General features: G+C 41.3%; 2 protein-coding genes across 13 annotated transcripts in view; one reads left to right on the plus strand and one right to left on the minus strand.

Annotated features, from left to right (window-relative positions):
* The window catches only part of PDE6H (phosphodiesterase 6H), a 202,278-nt gene that overhangs the window by 158,206 nt on the left and 21,060 nt on the right, over window positions 1-23,012 (plus strand). For 2 of the 12 annotated variants that reach the window (XM_070049429.1, XM_070049436.1), the window contains exon 1: window positions 19,146-21,639. The exons of 9 other annotated variants lie outside the window; for them this stretch is intronic. The gene's annotated coding sequence lies outside the window, so the exon portion shown is untranslated. Of the gene's footprint in view, window positions 1-722; window positions 8,067-19,145; window positions 21,640-23,012 lie in introns of those variants that run through there. One more of the 12 variants, XM_070049433.1, reaches the window with a different exon arrangement.
* Window positions 33-22,070, minus strand: ARHGDIB (Rho GDP dissociation inhibitor beta). The gene is made up of 6 exons (XM_002712637.5): window positions 21,654-22,070; window positions 11,201-11,385; window positions 9,441-9,524; window positions 6,201-6,277; window positions 3,077-3,140; window positions 33-727 (listed from the first exon to the last, which is right to left on the minus strand). Exons 2-6 carry the CDS (start codon window positions 11,376-11,378, stop codon window positions 528-530), a joined length of 603 nt encoding a protein of 200 aa, XP_002712683.2. The 5' UTR covers window positions 11,379-11,385; window positions 21,654-22,070; the 3' UTR covers window positions 33-527.

Below are 23,012 nucleotides of genomic sequence, written 5' to 3' on the forward strand. Positions count from 1 at the left end.
AAAGGAGGGAAATGAGGGTCTCAGGCAGAACATAATAGTTATTGTTTTATTCTTATTCTTTTCTGTTGTTTACAGTGTGTCCCACAAAGAACCCCAACAGCAGTGGATGTGACAGGGAATTCATTGAACCAGCAGCAATCATAACAGAATCCAGGGGTGGGAATGAGCTACAGGGGCCTACGGCAGGAAGACTGTGATCAACTTGCCTATTCCTGGCTTTTAGTTGATCAGATGGAAATAAGAGAGGGAAACATGAAAGGATCCTGTGTTGAGATGTGAACTTAGAAGATCTGACCTCGATAGCGGAGGGGTGGTCAGAGAGAGCAGGCCAAGTTAAAGCCTAGGTTTTAAGTCTCTAGTTCAAGAAGCTGTAAGAGCCAGGGTGGGACAAAATGCACTGGGCGTGGCATGTGGGGACTGTTGGAGAAGGGACCCAGCTGTGAACAGGGATGAAGGACAGGGTGATGAACATGGTGGGGAGAATCCTTACAAGTGGCAAGGGTGGGGAAAGGGACAGGCAAGTGCACTCATTCTGTCCAGTCCTTCTTAATGGATAGATTCCATTCCCAGGTGAGGTGGTCCTGCTTGTCATCGTCAGTGAAGAAGGACTTGGTGTGGTAGGTGCCTCGGGCCAGCATGCCCTTGGGAGCCTCCTCAACGGGAGTGAGGAACTCATATTCTTCTGGCCGAGGCCCGTAGCTGCCAACCATAAAGGTTACTTTATCCACTGGGAAGAAAGAAAAGTCCATTAGGGAAACAGTTCCGTAGAGGAAATACATCCTGTGAACTGGACCACTGACAGTGGTCAGAGCCAACAGCAATAGTGTCTAAGCCTAGCTAACCATCAGTTTTACCTGGGCAATTTTAAAATTTGTTTTCCAAAATTGAAATATCTTTTAATATAGTTTCCTTTGCCCCACTCACATAGGCTATGGAAACCTGCCAAGGGTTCCCAGGAATCAGTATTTTTAGAAAGTATCACAATTTATTTTGACTCATGGAAAAGTTGGGGACTTTTGCCCTAAGTTCACGGGGACCAAGACTCCTTTTAGGGAGATGTAGCAGAGTAGACCACTAAAAATCCCAAACAAATTGACATTTGAGTTCTGCTCTCAGCCCTGCAAAACCTAAGTCACATAACACATTTTAAAGCAGCATATATATTTTTAATTGTTTTGCTTTTTAAAAATATTGCATGTATTTATGTGGTACAGTGTGATAATTTGATACATTGCATAATGATCAGCACTTCATTCTCCTTAAATATTTATCAATTCTTTACATTGAAAACTTTTGGATTCCTTTCTCCTAGTTCTTTATAAAATATGTAATAAATTGCTATAATTATAGTCGCCTTCCTGCCATATATTACTATTACTCATTCCTCCTGTCTAACTGTATTTTGGTACTTATTATCAGTCCTCTCTCTATCCCTCTTTCCCCTTCTCTTCCAGCCTACAATGATCATTCTTCTACTTGCTACAACTAAGAAATCACATTTTCAAATTTCTGCATTTGAGTAAAGCATGTAGTATTTGTCCTTCTATGTCTGACTTAATTCATGCTACATAATATCCTCCAGTTTTAGCCATGTTGTTACAAATGACAGGATATCATTTTTTAAAGTCACATGGCAATTCTGGGCTTCTATTTTTCTATATAATGAACTTCAAATATTTTCTGTCCATAAACTGTCATTCAATGAACATGTTGGGAGAGATATGATAGCAGTTTGTGATCAGAATGGGCAGAATTCGTGGACGGAATAAGTGAATAGAAGGGGAAAAAAGTGAAAAACTAGGAAAAATGGTGTAAATACCCAAATTTAGTTACAGGCAAGTAATCAGGATAAATTTGTATATTAAGAGTAGTATAGGGGCTGGCGTTTAGTTGCAGCACATTAAGCCTCCTTCTGTGATGTCAGCATCCTGTATAAGCTCCAGTTCAAGTCCCAGCTGCTCCGCTTCCAATCAATTCTCTGTGCCAGGGAAAGCAGCAGAAGACAGCCAGGGTGCTTGGGATCCTGCCACCCAGGATCCAAGTTCCAGGGTCCTGGCTTCTGCCTGGCCTACCTCCAGCCTTTCTGGTCATTTGGGGAATGAACTGATGGATGGAAGATCTCTCTCTGTCTCTGTTTCTCCCTCTCTCTCTGTTACTCTGCCTTTCAAGTAAATCTTTTCTTTCTAAAAAGCAGCGTAAATAAAGATAAGAGGTTGAGTGTAGCTGGTCTTTAAATGGTGAATTTGAAGTTTACAGCTATGGATACATCATCCTCTTGCCTAACCACGTCAATTTAGTGTCTACGTGCAAATGGAAAATAAAAAATGAAACTATTTTTTCATGAGACTAGGTCAGGAAAGGCCAATCTGTATCTTTCAGGTTAACAGCCTTCCCGAGGCTTTAAATTAATTGGTTCTCTATGTCATGCAAAATTATCAGACATTTTCTCCCTTAACCTTGGTTTATTAATTTAGTGGAATTGACCTCTGCTTCCCTTTTTCCCACCCTTGGGGAAGAGAGCCCTGAAGGTGAAACTGTAAAACTGCTTCTTCCATCACCTCCCCACCTCTCACTTTGCTCTGCTGTATTAATGGAAGAAAACTGAAGGAGGTTCCCAAGGCATGATGAGAGCAACAGCAGAGTAAACAATGTTGCTGTATTGTTTATTTCAGTTATCACACGGACAGGGACAGGGCTTTCCTGTGCTGGATCTAAGGCACTTGGTTTTACTCCTACTTGTTTTTTTTTTTTTTTTTTTTTTTTTTTTTTTTTTTTTTAACTTTTGAGGGCATTTCTATGTGCTTTATTTCATTATCTTGGTTACTCTTCCCTTGTATGAATAATGATGTTGAATTCCAGATGCTGAAGGCTTGAAGGTTGGTGGCTGACCCCACCTAGACTAGACTCCTGAATGCTGGCCAGAGGTCTATGTGCATCTTTTCTTAGGATGAGTGTCTACAGCTTTAATTGGATTCTTCTGTGTGTCTGTGACTAAAAACTGTAAATAACTAGAAATCGTAAGTATCAGGGAGAAGCAGTTTGGGGGTGGAAGAGTGTGATGTGTGGGACCCCTTACCTTTCATCCCAGTGCGGTAGGTGTGCTGAACATATTTCAAGCCTGACACAATGTCCTTGTTCACCTGCAGATGCAAAGGATACAAGGAATTGAAATTAAGGAAGGGCTTTCATTTTCTCTCGTTTTTCATGCTTATCCCACCTAGCTGAATCTTCTCTGAGGAAGAAAAGACTGAAGATTTAATTCAAGATAATGTCCATGTAAACAGCTGGCATGGTGGTCAGGCAGAATAGGAGAGAGGAGATCACAAGGCTCAACTTTGCCAGTCCTATGTTAACCATTGAACATTGTGATTTTTGTCATTCTGGGGGAGAGGGGCATTCAATGAAAACATTGTTTCAGCATGCTTTGGTGTATTTCCCTTTTTTCAGTGGTTCAGAGGATGATTTTGAGTTCAACCTTCCTGATACTGCAGGCAGACCTTCTTTGTTTTAGGAAAGGTTATAAAAATACAATGAAACATATTATGTAAATATCCGAAAACCTCAGAGATGATCCATCTGCCATATTAAAAACAAATAACAAAGAGAAAAGTTGTAATGTAAAATCAAGTCTAGAATATGGTTGTGCCTGCAACATAACTGAGATTGGAGTCTGGAGGTAAAGAGATGGGCCACACAAAAACACCCTTTCCCATAAAGCATGTGTAAAACCACTTGCGTCTGGCAAGCATTTTAGATATCTGTCATTTTCAGATGTTGTCTGAGATCTTGTTACTTTCCCAAGCCTTTCAAAGAAAATTCACTACAGCAGATGAAAATATAGACAGCCTGAGAATTCTGTTTTTCCATGATTCATTTTACCTGAGACTGAACTGGGTTGTCTACTAATTTCACACAGTAGTCATGTCTTTACAAACAAATTAAACAGGAAATTGCATCACGAGCCAAAGGTCTCAGCTAAATGTTCAGCAATATGAATTAAAGCAACTTCAGTTTGCTTTCCCTAACAATAACTAGGGCTCTCTTTCTGTATTAGAGGCAATAGTTAAACCAGTAGACCAGAGCTATCTTTTGTGAGGTAGCAGAGAGAAAGACACTGCCAGTATTAATTTTAGGTTCTCTAGTGTAAACCTATCAACTCAGTCAGTGAAAATAGCTCCACTGAAGAGACTGTGACAAAATAAAGCCCAAACTTCTAGTTACTCTGACTTCCAGATATAGCTCATAGGAACATGGGAAATGAATGTTTTCTGAAGTCCTTTAGCTTATCCCTTGGTCTGGTGGGATATTCAATTTGATGGAAAAGATGTAAGAATATAAGTTGGGAGCCAGCAATATGGACTTCAAAATAAAGAGTATGTCATTTTATTACCACTCCATGAGAAGTCCATTTAATACAAATGTTTTGGGGGAGGGTAAAAGAAACATACGAATATTCACAGTGTCTTCTTCAGCCACAACGCATCCCCACTGACTCTCATCCTAGAAGGAACAAGCCTTGTTGACAAGCAAAAAAGTGAGAGTGGCAGAAGTCAGTGATACTTCGGTTCCTTGAGAGGGAGAAGGAAAGGGGGATGGGGTGGGAGAAACTCAATGAACCCTCCCAGACCAGGTTTTTAGAGAGGATTGTAAAGTCTGGGAGAAGAAAGAGAATATTGAGAGAAATTAATTGAGAATGAAAGAGATATGTTAGGATATGTTACTGGTTTTCTAAATATTTAGGATATGTTACTGGTGTTATAAATACTGATTTTATTGGACATTTTTCATGTGACATCAGTAAAGAGATTGCTTTTCACTTATTTTCCATTTCTATCTGGCATTTCTTCTAACTAAAGCTCCATGCTGGGGCAGGCCACAGGCCTGTTGAGCTTTACTGGGGTTACACACAGAGTGAGTAGTCTTTCTCTTGCTAGAGACAAGGACCTTTTCCATGGATGAGACTTGCTCCCCATCCCTAACGCTGACCACCTGGGAGCCACAACACTGTGTTCCCTCTCAGACTACCATCACATACAAGACACAAACGTTTGAGAATTTCCTTATCTTACATCAAATTTTACCCATTACATTTCATTTGATAAAATCTGACTTGTCTAATTGACAAATTAATGCAATAGCATTAAGGCTTAAAAATTGAACAGATGTGCCATCCAGCTGAGGAATAATTAGATACAATTCCTTACTAACCCCCTGGATGATTCAGTAATAAATAATATGACTGGAAACAAGTAAGTGATATGTGGCTTAGTGCCACCTACAGAGTAGGTGCCAACAAATATTTCCAGAATGAAATTATTCTGAGGCCTATTTGTATTTGGTGGGGAGTGACCATCCCTCGACATTGAATCACATCCTGCATCTTAGCGGGATGAGGGCCCAGCATACCAACAGAGCAGAGGAGTTTTCCTAGGGGAAGCTGAGTCCCTAGAGATCATGGCTGAATGGGGGTGGGGTAGCCAAGGCTGACACAAACCATGAAACACAAACAGTGCATGTCTGGATTACTTGTTTTCAGAGTTGATATTATTTTTCTTGTGATTGCAGCTACTCATTGGGATATATGCCCATTCATTAGGAATAAGTTTATTCCTTATTTAGTTTTGCTGTTAGCCCAGTCACACTGGCTGCACCACTATAATTGAAATTTTCAGTTATTTAGCAAAAACCACACTTCCTGCATTTGTATAACCATGAGAAATTAGAGCTGAGGCCTTGTTTTCTTTTCCTATGAGTTTTTTTTCATTCGTTTCTGCACTTTTCCATATACATTCACTAAATAGCTACCATTTAGCAAGTTTTTGTGAAGTACAGGAAGAAGGAACATATAATTTCACCCACCTCAAGTGCTTAGGGTGTCTAAAGAGGACAGGATATGTACAAATGGTGCAACAGAAAGCAGTGTGTGCCCTGGTAGATGTACTAGGAGTCCACAGAGGGCGGGACCCCATTGACTTCATTAATCCATGGAGAATTTGAGATGTCCTGGCTAGGAAAAGGCATGAGGCAAGGGTGGGTCTCAACAGGTAGAACTCAGAGTTGGAAAGAGAACATTCCAGACCCAGCTCAGGGGATAGAGGTAAAGTAAACAAACAAAAAATGTGCCAAGATAGTTATGCAAGAAAGTCAGTCATTAATGAAAGATTCAAACTTCGTAAAACCACACAGGGCAAGATACTTACCTTGAAGTTAATCTTGACTCTGTATTCAGCACCTTCCTTTAGCACAAAAACTTTTTTTTTGAGAGCTTCAAGATCCCCTGTAGAAGAGGTTTTGAAAATCATGTATATTCTCCTCAGAAGCAGATATTCAAAGGCATGAATGAAAAACCTAGCTCCAGGGCCATTTTGGGAGCTATAGGGACAACACAGTCCACTGGACCTATAGTTCAGGTTTTTGAGATTAGTTCTTGCATACATACATACACACACACACACACACACACCACTTGGAATGCCTGTAATCCTGTAACTCAGTTATTAAAGGGTCATGATAGAACCTCCCTTGAATTTTATAACAATATTAGCAATAAATTACGAAAATAAATCTTTTATAACTATTAATACTAAAAAACGAAATTTTTTTTTTTTGACAGGCAGAGTGGACAGTGAGAGAGAGACAGAGAGAAAGGTCTTCTTTTGCTGTTGGTTCACCCTCCAATGGCTGCCACGGCCAGTGCACAGCGCTGATCCAAAGGCAGGAGCCAGGTGCTTCTCCTGGTCTTCCATGGGGTACAGGGCCCAAGCACTTGGGCCGTCCTCCACTGCACTCCCAGGCCACAGCAGAGAGCTGGCCTGGAAGAGGGACAACCGGGACAGAATCCGGCGCCCCGACCGGGACTAGAACCTGGTGTGCCGGCGCCACAGGCAGCCTATTGAGCCGCAGCGCCGGCTTAAAAAACGAATTGTAAGAAACCATCTTAGAGGAGAGTCTGAACTATCTTTTTATTCTGCCTGTTGAAAGTGATTTCATATATGGGGTCAAATGGAGAGCTGATTAAAACATATCTCCACCTCTCAAATAAAGAAATATGAGGAAAAGATTATGTAGGAATCTCAGCTACTTGTTTTTACAGATTTGGTATTGTTTGTGGCATTTCCTAGCTTTTGAAAATATACTGAGCTTGGTTCCTTTTCATTATCATAAATAAAGATCCCACTTTTATATGTTCTTTTGTATTTGTATTTCCAATTTTATATTATGGTTTTTAAGGAAGATCACTTAAATTATAAAAGCTTCAGGATTCATAAAATTGGAAATTCCCCTAGTCCCTGTACCTTGTTCAGGAGGTAATAACTTTCTGTTTTATCTCCATGTGACCCTGTATAACCTAACATTCAAGAGAGTTTGTGTGCATGTGTACGTGTTGCACAGCTGGGTCTGTGTGCTCTGTGAACATAGCTGACACCAGTATTATGCCTCCAGGATTAACTCAGCAGCTTCTTTGTTACAGAAAACCAAATTTGGGTTTTCTCCGCTGGGAATGGGAGCAGAGTCCAGGTTTTCTCTGCAATATCATCAGGTCCTTCTGAACAGAGCAGCTTGCCTAGTGGCAATTCAGACCTCATATTGCAAACTGACAGTTGCACCTGGAAACATTGCCTAATTTCACACTGTCAGAGGTCTGAGTCCTGTTGAGAGAGCACTCACTTCTCCCCTGGGGAGGTCCCATCAGGTGGGGGTAGCTGCATTTGTGTGTGTGTCTGCTCCGATGATTTCAGTTGAACAGGAAGTGTGTCTTCTCAGCCTCTGATTTCCTCCTTCTGAAAAAAGTCTATATAAGGTAAAGAGTGGATATGTCCTCCGAGGGAGAACTGCCTTCTGCTAAGCCTGCTGTTCTCCAGTCATGCTTTTCTGGCTCCTATGAAGCCACTTTTTGATCTTGGTAACAACTTTTTCTACTAAAGACCTGTCTTTAGTGCCCTCAGTTTTGATGCCCCTCTGCTCCTTCCCTTCAGATGCCCATCTCCACCCAGCATCCACTTTCCAGTCTCTCTCCATCTTTTGAAGACCTGCATCTTAAGAAAAACCTCGGGCCTTAGAATAAGGTGAAAAGAAATATCGTTTTAATGTACATGCCTTCAGTAGGGGAAGTTGACTAACAGAAATCAGAGCTTTAGGCTAAAACAGTAGGCATTTAACAGTGCAATTACTAGCCTTCGTCAGCAGGTCTTGGATTGCTTCTCACCTTCAGGTGTTTTGTAGTTAATATAAGAACACTACTTCTCATGTTCACTTGAAAAAAGCACTTTAAATACTTGTTTCTCAGTATTTCTATCCACAGTCTTTTTCACACAAATAGTAGTTCTGCTATTATGTGGTGATAAATATATGAACTAAATTGGTACAAGTGAGTGTATCACATTTGTATGGCTATACCTTCTTCAGTGAAATAGAGCTTTAGAATAGGCTTTTTTTTTAAATATGGGGAATGCTATGCACTCCAAGAACAATGATTTATGAACTGGTTCCAGCATATCCAAGGATGTTTCTCAAATGTCTATGTAAAAAGTGAATCAAAACATTTATTTTGGTGCAGAAAAATTTTGAAGTCAAGCAGAATTTTTTTTATAATATGCATCTTCCATGATTGTTTTGAGACTCTTTGAAAGTATGGATTTAGAAACTTTATTAATTCAATACTTTATTTATGAATTATCTATATCCTTTGTATTATTAATAACTTCAACTATTATTTTTATTTTTAAAGCTTTATTTATTTATTTGAAAGGCAGAGTTGCAGAGAAATATTGAGCGATAGAGAAAAATCCACCATCTGCTGGTTTACTCCCCAAATGACTGCAATAGCTGGGGCTGAACCAGGCTAAACCAGGAGCCTAGAACTCCCTCCAGGTCTCCTGTGTTGATACAGCATATTTAGCTGCTTTCCTAGGTGCATAAAAAGGGAGCTGGATTGGAAGTAGAGCAGCTGGGACTCAAACCAGTGCTTATATGGGATGCTGGCATCACAGGTAGCAGTTTATCCTGTTGAGCCACGATGCCAGCCCCAACATTGTTACTAATAATTAATATTAATTTTTCAGACTGGGTCAGGCCAAATTCAGGAGCCAGGAACTTTGTCAGCGTCTCCCACAATGGTGATAAGTACTTGAGCCATCATCTGCTGCCGCCTGAGGTGTGCAGTAGCAGGGAGCTGGATCTGAACTAAAGATAAGACTGAATTCCAAGCATTCTATGTGGGATGAGGGTTTCCCATGCAGAAGCTTAGCCTGTTGCATCACAACTTCCGCTCCTAAACTTACAGAGTTAAATGGAATTAAATTTCTCACAAACTGAAGTCCCTTGTATATTTCTGGAGTTCATCTTTCTAGAGTTTCCTTTTGCTGGGACAAAGGAGAGAAACCACATTTCCCCCTAGGATATCCTAGGCCCCTCTGCACAGTACAGATGTGTCCACTTACCAGTAAGGTCCATGGTGATTGGTCCTGGGGCACTCTCACAAACGAGGGTCAGCCGGGTGACAGTAACATTGGGGGCTGTTGGGTCTGCAGGATTTAAAGGGAATGTAAGCAAAAGGAAGAGGTGTGTATGTGTGTGTGTGTGTGTGTGGTGTGCACCTTGAGTGGGAGAGAGGAGTTATATCAATAGAGAAGTGACACTCTATCTGGAATAGAAATAGAAATACCTGCAGAAGTGGCAGATTCGCCCAGTTTGGTAGTGATGACTTTATAAATGGTGATGCTATTTCTGCTTCAGGCACTTGTGGGTAATGTTGACCTTAATGATCAACATCAAATATTTCTTTTTTTTTTTTTTTAAGATTTTATTTATGGGGCCAGAGCCATGGCTCACTTGGTTAATCCTCCACCTTCGGCACCAGCATCCCATATGGGCTCTGGGTTCTAGTCCCGATTGCTCCTCTTCCAGTTCAGCTTTCTGCTGTGGCCCTGGAAGGCAATGGAGGATGGCCCAAGTGCTTAGGCCCCTGCACCCACATGGGAGACCAGGAGGAAGCACCTGACTCCTGGCTTCGGATCGGTGTAGCTCCAGCCGTAGCAGCCATTTGGGGGTGAACCAATGGAAGGAAGACCTTTCTCTCTCTCTCTCTCTCTCACACACACACTAACTCTATCTGTCAAATAAAAAAAAGATTTTATTTATTTATTTGAGAGGTAGAGTTATAGACAGTGAGAGAGACAGGTCTTCCATCTGTTGGTTCACTCCCCAATTGGCCACAATGGCTGGATCTGAGCCCATCCAAAACCAGGAACCAGGAGCTTTCTCCAGGCCTCCCATGCAGATGCAAGGGCCCAAGTGCTTGGGTCATCTTCTGCTTTCCCGGGCCACAGCAGAGAGCTGGATCAGAAGAGGAGCAGCTGGGACTAGAACCGGGGTCCATATGGGATGCCGGCGCCACAGGCGGAGGATTAACCTACTGCGCTACAGCCCCTCAAATATTTCACATATGGCTATGGTTAAGATACTCTGCCATTTGTTCATTGCCTATTCATCTCTTTGGGCCATATTTTGTTCTTCCACATTGTATATGAAGAAGATGCATGGTTAGGGAAGAACTGAGAAGGAGAAAGAGAAGACAGAGAAAAATATGAGAGAGAATGGAGAGAGGAGTGTCATTTTTTTAAGCTTTATTTTATTTGTTTGAGTGGCAGAGAGAGGGAGAGACAGAGAGGTCTTCCATCTGCTGGTTCACTCCTCAAATGGCCACAACAGCTGGAGCTGAGCAGATCAAAAGCCAGGAAACAGGAGCCAGGAGCTTCCTCCAGGTCTCCCAAATGGGTGGGGACCTAAGCATTTGGGTTATCTTCCACTGCTTTCCCAAGAACATTTGCAGGAAGCTGGATTGGAAGTGGAGCGGCCTGGGTTTGAACCAGTCCCCATATGGGATGCCAGTGCCTCAGGCAGAGGCTTAACCTACTGTGCATGGAGCTTGCCCTGGGGAGTACCATTCTAAGTGGTAGTCTGGAATTCTTTCTCAGTCCTTCCTCTGTGTTATTTTTGGCCCATATCATTGCTGACTTGCATCTTAACTCCAAAGATTTAATAAACCAGTCCATAGCTTTATTCAGCGTGTATACATTGTGCTTTACCCACTTAACTCTGGAAGCATTTAGGGCTCCTCTTTCTTTTCTGTTCTTCCTGCAGGGCTAAGATATGTCTTATCTGGGGCCTGCCACTAGACCCCAGTCCCATACACACATACCTGCTACCACAGGGCCATCTCCCAGGAGTGTTTTCTTGTACTTCGTTAGACTTTCATCATCTTTGTCCATCTCCTGCAGCTCCTTCAGAGACTTCTGTGGTGGAGGCTTGTAATTGAGCTTGCTGTCCAGCTCATCATCATCCTCCACCAGCTGGGGCTCTGGGGTATTTTCAGTCATTTTTAATCTGTTTCAGAGAAAGAGAAGATTGTAGTCCTTTAGCCAACAGTCAGGGGCTATGAAACATACTGGTGAGGCTGTTATCAGTACTATTCTTGCCCTAATGAACTTCTATAATCATCAGTAATAGTCCATATTTTTCTGTAACTCAGCCTCATGATAGTTCATGAACTAATGATATAATATATTCCAGTCATTTCTCTGAACTGCCTGAATTTCTCTGTACTAGGATGAGTATCTCCTAGTCACTGACTATAATTGACAAGAAAGAAATAAACTCATCTGTGAATAATATTCTATGAGAGATACAACACAAGAAATTCCAAACAACAGCTAAGATAAAATAGTAATAGAAATTGTCAAGGCCGGCGCCGCGGCTCAATAGGCTAATCCTCCACCTAGCAGCACCGGCACACCGGGTTCTAGTCCCGGTCGGGGCGCCAGATTCTTTCCTGGTTGCCCCTCTTCCAGGCCAGCTCTCTGCTGTGGCCCGGAAAGGCAGTGGAGGATGGCCCAAGTGCTTGGGCCCTGCACCTGCATGGGAGACCAGGAGAAGCACCTGGCTCCTGCCTTCGGATCAGCGCGGTGCACTGGCCGTAGCACGCCAGCCGTGGCGGCCATTGGAGGGTGAACCAACTGCAAAAAGGAAGACCTTTCTCTCTGTCTCTCTCTCTCACTATCCACTCTGTCCAAAAAAAAAATTGTCAAAGTTCAATGAAGCCAGCCAGTATTCTAGTGTCAGAGAGCTCAGACTGCAAAGTCCCACTTACTGTGGTTTACAGAAATGGGTAGAGTACCTGCCAAAAGGGTAGTTGGCTTCTTCTCATTAACTTAATCTTTGAAACTGAAGCATCTCAGAGGGTACTTATGAAGAGTTGTAGACCTGTGATACCTGCCTGAGGAATCAGAAGAGCCACATCCCAACACTACATAAAATTCCTTGGGGATACATACTAGGTTCTACATTTCTCTTGAATTCTCCACAACACTTGGATAGTTCAAACATTTGATAATTTTTCCTTAACTGATTTATTGGGTTTTACATTTAAATATCAATTTCTTTGAAATGCCATAAAATAGCCAAGGACCCTTCACATTGCTCTCAACAAAATTGTATAGGTAAGTTTATCTTTTGTAGTCTTTCCTTCACCTCCCTCTTCTGGACTCAATTCTCCCTGAGTCCATCCCTTGCCTTCCCAGGTTTCTAACACCTCTGGGTTCTCTAAGACTCCCCCTGATTGAACCCTGGAGTCTTCCTGCTTCCATCATCACCTACATTTACCTGCTTTGGTTGAAACATTGAGGGGAAATCTAACAAAAATATGCACTTATAAATATTAATGATTGAATAATAGATGCAAACATTTTTCTTCTGAGGACATGAATAGTCACAGCTATCTTTAGCTGAAATGAACCCTAGAGATGATATATTCTTACTCTAGCTTCTCATTTAGTCATTGAGAAAATTGAGATCCACAGATAAAGAGAACTGTCCAAGCTCACATAACTGGATGGGATGCAGTATCCTAACCAAGAGGAAGAAATCCCTGCTGAAAGAGTTACAGGCTGCATTCTGAAGGTCCTGGGAGACAGCACCAAGGAGTTATGTGGGCAAGGAGATCATTACCTGATTTCCTTCAGTTCTACCTTCAGAGTAGCTCTCTTCCCTGCCTGTGGGTAAAGCCTTCATTCATTCTGAGACAGTATCTCTCACATCTGATCCAGAGTGACTTGGGAAACCTCTACAAAGTCCCTTGAGACTGATATCTCCAGCCAAAATCTGATGTGGTTTGGAGTGTCAGTGTCACTATCATTGGCAACAGGTAGAAAAACAATTTGTAAGTGAAGCCAAGCAAAATCAATTTTAACAGAACCAAATGTAACAATAATAAACAAAAGAAGAAATGATATCTCTTGGCTCATCAATCCTCTTCCAGCTAAATAGCAAGCTAGTTGACTAATTCTGAAAACAGTTGCAATGTCCAGATCCCAGGTCCACTTCCTGAGCAGGAAAGAAACATGTAGGACTGTTCCTATGGCAACTCTTGCCTCTGATGAAAAGCTAGCACCATGCAGAGCTAAGACTCTAGAGAACAATAGAATAAACTCAGTGACTAATTCAGCTCATATTCTTAATAACACCAGGGGAAGTGAATGAACAGGCTGGGAAAAATTGAAGGATGTACTGGGTAGATGTTGTGGGTGGTTTAAGAGCAAACCAGGTAAGACCAACTGGACAAGGCTGTCTCTTGACTGGTGACCTCAGGAGCCTAACCAAATAACAAGGTGGAAGTCACATAACAAACCTGCCCACAGAGCATCAGGAATACTTTTGACACATGAAGCCATCTGATCCTCCTGGGCAGCCCTTTCTGGTATATCTTGGTGCTAACAAGTCACCCTGCTTGAAACTTGACCATCAGAAAGCAAAATCACACCAAGCCACTAGCTCAGGGTCATTTTAATAACCTGTTAAATTCCTCTTCAGGATGGAGAAGGGGCTAGAAGTCAGGTAATATAATCATAAAACATTGATGGTTCTTAATCTTTCTTGGAGATTACAAATTCCTAAAAATCTGTTAAACATCATGATCCATAGCCCAAAGAAAACAAAGACTAAACTCATGAAATTACGTTTGTGATCCACAAGAACCCAAGGTCTCCACATTACGAACATGATCCTGAAGCAATCTACTAGAAACATGAAGCAGAGCCATGTGTTGCAGAAAGAGGTTATTTCTCCATGAGGTCTGGTCAGGCTATTGATGTAACTTAACCTCAAGCAATCCTTTAGAGAGGAATCCTGTGGTGAGTCTATTCAATTTTGGATAATTATCTCTTCACAATGCTTAGCCACACATGGGGTTTGCTTCTGGCTCTCCTAACTAGCTGTGCCCCATCCCCACCCTCTCCCTTACCCCCCACCAAACAAGTGTTGCAACTCTTGTGGATCTTACTGTCCTCATTTTGGGAAACCAAGGATGAGAGCACACCACCTCTAGATGCTTTAGTTGTCTGAGGCTTTTATCTACAGATTTTTTCTGACTTACGGTCATGTGCCAGCTAAGTCACCAGACGTTTATTTACCTTGCTTCACCTGAAGATATGAGAATATCTTGTTTAAGATAGCATGTATCTCTGTTTTGTTATTTAAAATTTATGTGAGAGGTAGGTGTTTGGTGCAGCAATTAAGATGCCACTTGAAACACCTGTATCCCAAATCAGAGTGCCTAGGTTCCAGTTCTGCCTCTTCTCTATATTCTAGCTCTCTCTCTCTCTCTCTCTCTCTCTCTCTTTATATTCTAGCTTTCTCTTAGTGTTCACTCTGAGAGACAGCAGGTCATGACTCAAATACTTAGGAAGCTACAACCCATGCGGGAGACCTGGATTGAGATCCCAGCTCCTGGCTTCCTCTTGTGGGCGTTTGGGTAATGAATCAATGGATGGGCAATCTCTCCCTGTCTCTGCCTTTCAATTACAATAAATAAATAAAATGTCAAAACCAACATTTTATGTAAATTTCCAAAAGTTCTGCATTTTCATTTTTCCCAGACACAAACTTATTTTTCTTTCACTCAACATCTCTTTCAATAAGATAGGATAAAATAATAATGGTTACTGAGCTCTTATGAACCCAAACCTTAGCAATTTTGCGCTAAGTGTTTTACAGGCATTGTTTCACTGAATCATTAAGACATTGTGAAGGGGCACTCTTAAATTTTACAAACGCAGTAACAGACAATATTGAACATTTAAATGCTGCAGGAATTCAAAATTTCTCTTCATAATATGACTCTATAAATAATGAAAAGAGGAATGATCTACAATATAAGGAGGATGTATTTGCAAGGCATATATTTAGCAAGAGAATAGTATTCATAATATACAAATACCTTCTGTGAATCCATTTAAAAATATTTTCTGGCACACATTTAGGTGTAAAACATGATGTTTTTTGATTTACATAGAGAGTGGAAATGTCACTTTGGTCAAACAGTTAATATATTTGTCATCTCATATAGTTACCACCTCGCTTTAAAAAAAAAAACTACTCTTTTAGCACAAACCCTGAGTGCAATATTACTGAGTATTGCACTGAATTTTTTAAAAAAATTTACCTCTGGTTAATCTCATATTCTTTCAAAGTCATCATCATAAATGGTGTAGGGAGTTTGACAGCAAATTCCCAAAGTATATGTATGTATATGAAACCACAAATATCAGTTTTCTTTTTTCATCCTCCATTTTATGGATGCCTTGCAGCAGTGAGAGTAGGAACTTTAAAGGAAATTGTAGAGTGTTTCTAATCCCATCATCCAAGGGAGGACTGATTTTATTATTAATAATAATTACAGTAGTTACACATTCTGTGTCAAGTGCTTTCTTGAGAGTGGTCATGTTCAGTTTCCAGAATTTTAGAATTCACATTCAGTAAGTATCTTAAGAGGACATGTCATGGGAGGGACAGAATTCATGTCTGAGCACACGTGGTCTGACTTAGAGGCACCATGCTCTATTGCTTCATTTGTGTTTATTGAGAAGTTTTGATGAAATTGGAGCTTATTAGTCATCTTGGGACTCTAAATGGGCATGTACAATCGCAGATATATGCTTCTTTGCAAAGTCTGCAGGGACAGCTTTAGCAAAGCAGAGAACTGTCATAGGAAGTTGCAGGGCAACTCTGTCCTGGGTTGCCTTGTACAAATTGCTTAACCTCTGTGGGCTTTAGTTTCATCCTCTATGGAAGGAAACCAATGCATCAGAAGATTTCTTAAGCCCCATCTTAATCTAACAATGTTAATGTTTCCTAATTTAAAGAAAATGGTGATATGAGAAAGAAGAAAGGAAGTGAAAGTTGGGGAGAAGCCAGCCCATCTGCATATAACATACTGGCCGGGCTTTTCTCACCTCCCTCTGCTTTCCCCCTAAGGTTCCACAAAGAGCAGAGTTGGTTTTTGTTTTTCTGTTTGTTTTTGTTAAAGAACCAAAAGAAAAGCAAGATGGAGAACTAAGACAGTTATACATTGAACAAGGTCAAGGTGGACTCTTCCTTTCAGGCCCTAAAACACACATTACTCAATTTTCCATGTCCTTACTAGTCCATCTACCTCTATTTTCTGTTTCACAGATGCCTACACAGATGCATTTCCATGGGAGAATCCTCACACCCCTGTGTTTGTTCTTCAGGACAGCCTTGTTGAGCATTTAAATATTCTGAGATGGAGACTTAATCTTCTCAGGCTCAATTAAGTTGTCACAGTAAATTAGGGTGGTTGCTCACAGCATGCACAGGACACAGGACAAGCCAGTTAAGCGTGCAAATCCAGGGAAATTTTCAAGACTTTGAAAGTCAAACACACTTCTGTGTATACCAGTCTCAGGATAAAGCACACTTGTCTGGTTCTTTAACACAGTTCCAAGTAAGCTGAGGGCAAGAACAAGCAAAAGTCCTGTGTTTGCGTGAAAATTAGGTGAACCAAGTCACCTGGTTATAATTTAGAGACAGATGACTTTCTGTCTGCTAGAACATGGCCTTTAAGTCAAATGGACCTGGGTCTTAAAATCTGCTCTGCAATAGACTTACTATGACTTGAGCAAGTTATTAACCTCAGTGAGTCTCAATTTTACCATCAGAAAAGTGGGAATAAATATTACTCAGGGGGCTGAAAGGTTGGAAAACACATATGAAAGCTCTTGGACTATACTGGCCAATGGCAGATCCTTTTCTCTTCTCTGCCTTGACACTTTTGTTGCACAGATTCAAAGGAGCTAGGTGCCAATTGCTTCCCCCCAAGATGGGAGTTAACCATATCCCCTCCTTCTTTCTCAAAAATAGATTCTGCATATTTAGGAGTATGAAGAGACAAGAAGTCTTGGGAATTGCAAGAATTGTTTGTATACTAAATCAACTTTAAGATGGGACTATAGCTATTATATTTCTTTTTAAAAATTCCACATAAACAATTTAATTTTAGATTTTATTTATTGCTTCCTTTATTAATTGAATCCAGAGGTTACTCTGTGAATTATGAGAAATGTCAATGGTTATAGGCATAGCCTCTGAGGCTGGAGCAAAATGCTGTGCAGACTTCACTCTGGTTCCCAAACTTGATCTCATAGATGATGCTAGATTATGCATCTGGACACACAGCCCATGAGTACTAAATGATTAAGTAGAAGTGGGAAAGGGAGGCTATGGGAGGGGAAGGAAGTAGAAGGGAAGGAGATGAGAGAAGAAAGAGAAAGAAAGAGAGGAGGGAGAAAAAGAGGAGGGGAGGATAGATAGGAGAGAGAGTAGCAGGAGAGAAGGAGCAGAAAGAGGGAGGGAAGGAGGAAGAGAGAGGAAGAGAAAGAAATGTGGAAGGACCACAGCAGGGGATTTCCCAGACAACAGCACCTATGAAAGCATCAGCATTCTCTGTCCCCCCTACTAGCCTCCCTCCCTGTTCTGTAGGATGTGTCCTGTTGTCCCCACACGTGGAATTGTGGGTCTAAGGCAGATCATGGAGAGCTCTGAGTGACTGACGAGATTTCAAAGCATTTTGAGGATTTGAGTCTGCTTTTCCGCCTGCCTGGTAACTTGGTGTATTTGGGGATTCCAGGTTGAGCTTTCAGGACAGCAGAAGACATCTTGATGCAGAGTCCTCTCTGGACTCAGTATTCACCAGTGAGGTTGGAGCTCCTGGGGCTCCTCAAGGCTTCTCTGTACCACCTCAGCCCCTTGAATAACATCCCACACATCAACAATGGAGGAGAAGAACCCAATCAGTGCCGGGGGGCAGAGTATCTTGTCAGGTACAACAGACATAGTCATCAATCCAGAGTCAATCTAGAGGAGCATACAAATCATTACAAGCATTCTGTAACATTTCCCTTTTTGAGAGAAAAAATGTGTTAGTTCTTACCTTTGCATTCATAGTGTACTCTTCTAACACAGACTCTTATGAAAAAGGGAAACGTACTGAATGGATGCATTACACTTCTCTGAGTGCTCCCTATATGAAATCACTCTACACAAACAATCCTCAAAAAGTAGTATGCTAGGGGCCAGTGCTGTGGCGTAGCCGGTAAAGCTACTCCCTGCAGTGCCAGCATCCCATATGGGTGCTGGTTTGAGACCTCCAACTCTCTGCCATGGCCTGGGAAAGCAGTGGAGGGTGGCCCAAGTCCTTTGGTCCCTACACCCATGTGGAAGACCTGGAGGAAGCTTGGATTGGCACACCTCTGGCCATTGTAGCCATTTGGGGAGTGGGACAGTGGATGGAAGACTTCTCTCTCTCACCTCTGCCTCTCTGTGACTCTTCCTTTCAAATAAATAAATAAATCTTTAAAAATAGTGCATTAAGGAAGCCATCACTAGGCAAAAGACTATACTTCAATAACTCAATACATTTAAAAAAGCTTTAAATTAGCATGAAACCCTGGATAGAAGTCAAAGACAATTTTTATGCTCACTTGTGCTCTTAGAATATCAGAACCTGGAAGAAAGTCCAAGTGAATTTTTACTAGCTCTGGCTGTGGCAAACAGAGTATAACACAACAGAGTGATGTAGTGAGTATGTACTAAATGGATTAATGCTACTGAAGTTCCAACAGCAACAAGAGACCCATTTCTGGTTGTGCCAGTATAAACTCTAGTGCAAGATCCCAGGCAGGTTAAGATTGATCCAGGCTCAAGGGCAATCAAATGTAGAGTTAGAGAAAACTTCTTCCGTGAGACATTTCCTAAAATGCCATTCTGAGGTATTATAGCTGTTGATTCTTTTTTGTATTTTTGTCCTCCTACTAGATTTAGCCAAATCACTTAACACTTCTAAGCTTTGATGTCTTCCTTCTGTCCTCTGAGGGTTAAAATCTGCCTCAAATTTATTTATTTATTTATTTATTTATTTATTTATTTATTTATGTTCATTTGAGGGGCAGAGAGAGAGAAAGAGAGAGAACAAACTACCCCATCTGCTGGTTCAAATGTCTACAACAGCCCAAGCCAAAGCCAATAGCCAGGAAGCTAGAAACTTCTAGACCTCTACACGTGTGACAGGAAACCAACTACTTGAGCCTCACTTTGCTTCTCCCAAGGTCTGCATTAACAGAAAGTTGAAATCAGGAGCAGAGCCAGGACTCGAACCTGGGCACTCTGATATATGATGTGGGCATCCAAAATGGCATCTTAACCACTAGGCCAAATGCCAACCCCGTGATTACAATGATTACATGATTAGAATTTGAAAGTTTCTAACAGCAGGCCTGACACATAGAGATGCTCAACAAAGGTGGATTCTTTTTCTCTGTTTAATTTTATTCACTGGGCTTCTCTTCCTGCTAGCTGGAATTTTAAATATATTATATCCCCATAAATTTCTCTCAGAATAACTTGGCTGTGCCGAGCTTCCAGTGAAAACAGACCCAGGCCGGCGCCACAGCTCACTAGGCTAATCCTCCGCCTTTCGGCGCCAGCACACCGGGTTCTAGTCCCCGTCGGGGCACCGGATTCCATCCCGGTTGCCCCTCTTCCAGGCCAGCTCTCTGCTGTGGCCAGGGAGTGCAGTGGAGGATGGCCCAAGTGCTTGGGCCCTGCACCCCATGGGAGACCAGGAGAAGCACCTGGCTCCTGCCATCGGATCAGCGCGGTGCGCTGGCTGCAGCGCGCCGGCCGCGGCGGCCATTGGAGGGTGAACCAACGGCAAAAGGAAGCCCTTTCTCTCTGTCTCTCTCTCACTGTCCACTCTGCCTGTCAAAAAAGAAAAAAAAAAAAAGAAAAAAAACCAGACCCTTTGTGTTGCTCAGTGTTCTTCCCTGGGGACAAACTCATGCTCTCCAAAATAAGGAAGCAATCAAATTCCAAGATCTGGAAGATCCAAGCCAATGTTTGACTGGCTCTAGCAAGGTTATTCCACATGTATTGAATCTATACAACATGGAAGGAGAGTGAATTGTGCTTCTTTCAGAATTCCACACATTTCACAAAAGAATGAGATGACCTTGTTACTAAACTTGTACTATACTTGGTATTATGAGGGAGATATTCCAGATGTAACAAAATAAAGCAATGAGTAGATTAATGGCACCTGCAGGGGACTGGACACCCCCAGCTGACAGACCAATCCAGATATCTTGATTTCCCTTTCTTTATCATTCCTGCAGTGAGGACTCAACAAGCCAACCCTGATTCCAGTGACTCTTCATCTCTATAACAGATGGTTGTGAGATCTCCATCTGAGCGAGAGTAACCTACCTCTCTCAACCTTGAATAAAGGACTGCATAGATTTACCAGACCCATGCTACAACTTACCTTAGGTTTAGAATTAAACTACAGCCTATATTTATAGAATTACTGCCTGGGAAGTCCTCTAAGAGGGAAGAAAGTATTTCAAGTCATGCCTGAAGCACTTCTCTTAATGATGGCCCAACTCTAACCCTTGACATCTTGAAGGTACACTGACCAGTGTCCTAGCTGTGCACACTTGGATTTTTCTAGAATATGTCTCTGTCATAAATTATTTGTTTTCTTCCATGTTTGCTTTTAGTTCTCTCAGATGTAAAGGATGACTTGTTGGCAGCAATAACAATTACCTTTCTGTCCATCTAACTACAGGAATTTAGAAAACAGTTTGTTTTAGTGATAGAAAATTCTATCATTGCATAACCAGCAAGAAAAAAACATGTTGTGCCATGCTTCCTCTTTGAGAGCTAAGTCCCTCGTACTCTAAGGGAGAGCTTCATTATACAGCTCTTTTCTATCACCAGCCTTTCTTTAGTAGAAAACAGTTTAATGTTTGACAGCTTTGAATCGCTTTTTCCCCTCTTTTCAACAACTCTTTAAACAGTCTGCTACAAAACAGGAAACCACACATCTCCACCCCAGCACAAGCCACCATATACCAACACCTCCCCTATCAGCTGGGATCTGCAGCATCTCTGCTTCTGAGTTTGGCCAGATGCCGGCTCCTACCTAGTAGGAAACCCCTTGAGGCACTCCCCAGTAGGTAGTCTCCCAGTCCTTCTCCAGAATATTCAGGATTTTATTTCTGGTTGCTTTGCACAGACCAAGCCCTCCCTCCTGGAGCTGCCTCCCCTGAGTCATTGCTACCATTCCTTGCTCTGACTTCCTCTTCTCTGCACAATTTTAGCACTTTCTTATCATGAAGTTTGTTTTAAAGGAGAACTGCTTCCCTGAAAAGTAAACTGGAGAGGGCAGTTGCCTACTTTACAGATTCTCTGCATTGCTCATTGCCCACCAGGAGCCTCCTCGACCCCAAGGTATTTCAACTTACGTTCAGTGCTTCACGTCTCTGTCCGGGGCGCCTCTGTCTCTCAACTCTGACTTCTGAGTACTGGCAGTTAGAACAGGAAGGAAGTTAGTGAGAAAAAAAAAAAACTGTCTTAAACCTACTTGAAGAGGAAGCCCTGGACTGTCTCAAATCCTGTTCTTTTGCACTGCCTATCTCTTCATCAGCCAACTCAGAGCAGCATTCTCATCAATTAATGGCACATGTGGTAGCACGACAGACCATGTGACATGGATATGCATGAATGTGCATGCAAGGGTATGGGGCCTGTAGCCATGAGGATTATGAATAATTGTGCAGATATGTTTCAAAATCAAGTCCTCTCAGCACATAAGTGTGGGGAGGAAAGTAACCTAAACCCAGTAGCAATAAATTCTCACGGGCTCTACTTTGTATCACTAACTTCTGTTCCTATTGGGTCCCTGCCAGCTTCTTTATCAGCCAGTTATGTTGAAAGTTTGCTGGCAGTGAATGCGAAGTGGAAATTATGAGTGTTAACTCCATCTACTTGCTCCTAAATTTAGAAATTTGTCCTCAAAACAGATTTTTGGAGTTTTGTTGGTTATAATGTTAAGATGGAGCTCTGTATTGCACCACAAGCAACTCAGGGTTGTTTATAGTGTTTGGTATTTTTTTTCTTCAAATGAAGCAAACAAAAAAGCTAAAGTGCTTAGAAATGTGGATTGCAAAATAAAGTAAAACTTCATTAATTTGTAGTTCTCTTACTCAGAATTTGTGCTAAAATTGACTTTGTATCACATTTGGGGAAATGGCTTATGATGTAATTTAAATGGGAACAAATTACAGAGGCCATATTTAAGCCATTTGAGGAAACTAAGAATTTTTGAACACCCAAACCACATTAACTCTGTACATTTTATTCCATACTGCTGTTGCCAATGAGAAGTTCTTATTTGTACGAATAGTTTAATATTTACATTGTACTGATACATAAGGGCATGTGGGAAATTCATATTATGAAAAAAAGCTCAGCATGGAGATCAAGTTTATTTGCACCAAAATAACTTATCTTTAATTTCATTTCCCAAAAAGTTTTTGAAGTATTTTTCTTTAGAACTAATTAAGCAAATATATTTTGAGAAACTGACATTTATTTTGATTTCATCTAAATGTACTGCATTTTCTTCAGTTCATTTTGTAAGTTGATGACACATTATATTTTATTCCTGAAGTCAATGAAATAAAAATAATCATTTGTTGTGAGAAGAGAGATTATTCCAGAAAAATGTAAAAAAGGAAAATATATATAATGAATACTGGTAAAAATACTAAAAACCTTATATAGATTTAGTGTTAAATCTAAAAATAATGTAGAAGATAGCC

Source organism: Oryctolagus cuniculus, chromosome 9, assembly GCF_964237555.1.
Source record: "Oryctolagus cuniculus chromosome 9, mOryCun1.1, whole genome shotgun sequence".
NCBI lineage: Eukaryota > Metazoa > Chordata > Mammalia > Lagomorpha > Leporidae > Oryctolagus > Oryctolagus cuniculus.

Bases quoted from the DNA above. Each gene is read 5' to 3' on its own strand.
- ARHGDIB (XM_002712637.5), bottom strand. From the start codon at position 11,378: ATGACTGAAAATACCCCAGAGCCCCAGCTGGTGGAGGATGATGATGAG. The intron at 9,525-11,200 runs GTATGTGTGTAT...TAAATCCTGCAG, and splicing joins AGATGGCCCTGTGGTAGCAG to ACCCAACAGCCCCCAATGTT. The intron at 728-3,076 runs GTAAGGGGTCCC...CTTTCTTCCCAG, and splicing joins CTACCGCACTGGGATGAAAG to TGGATAAAGTAACCTTTATG.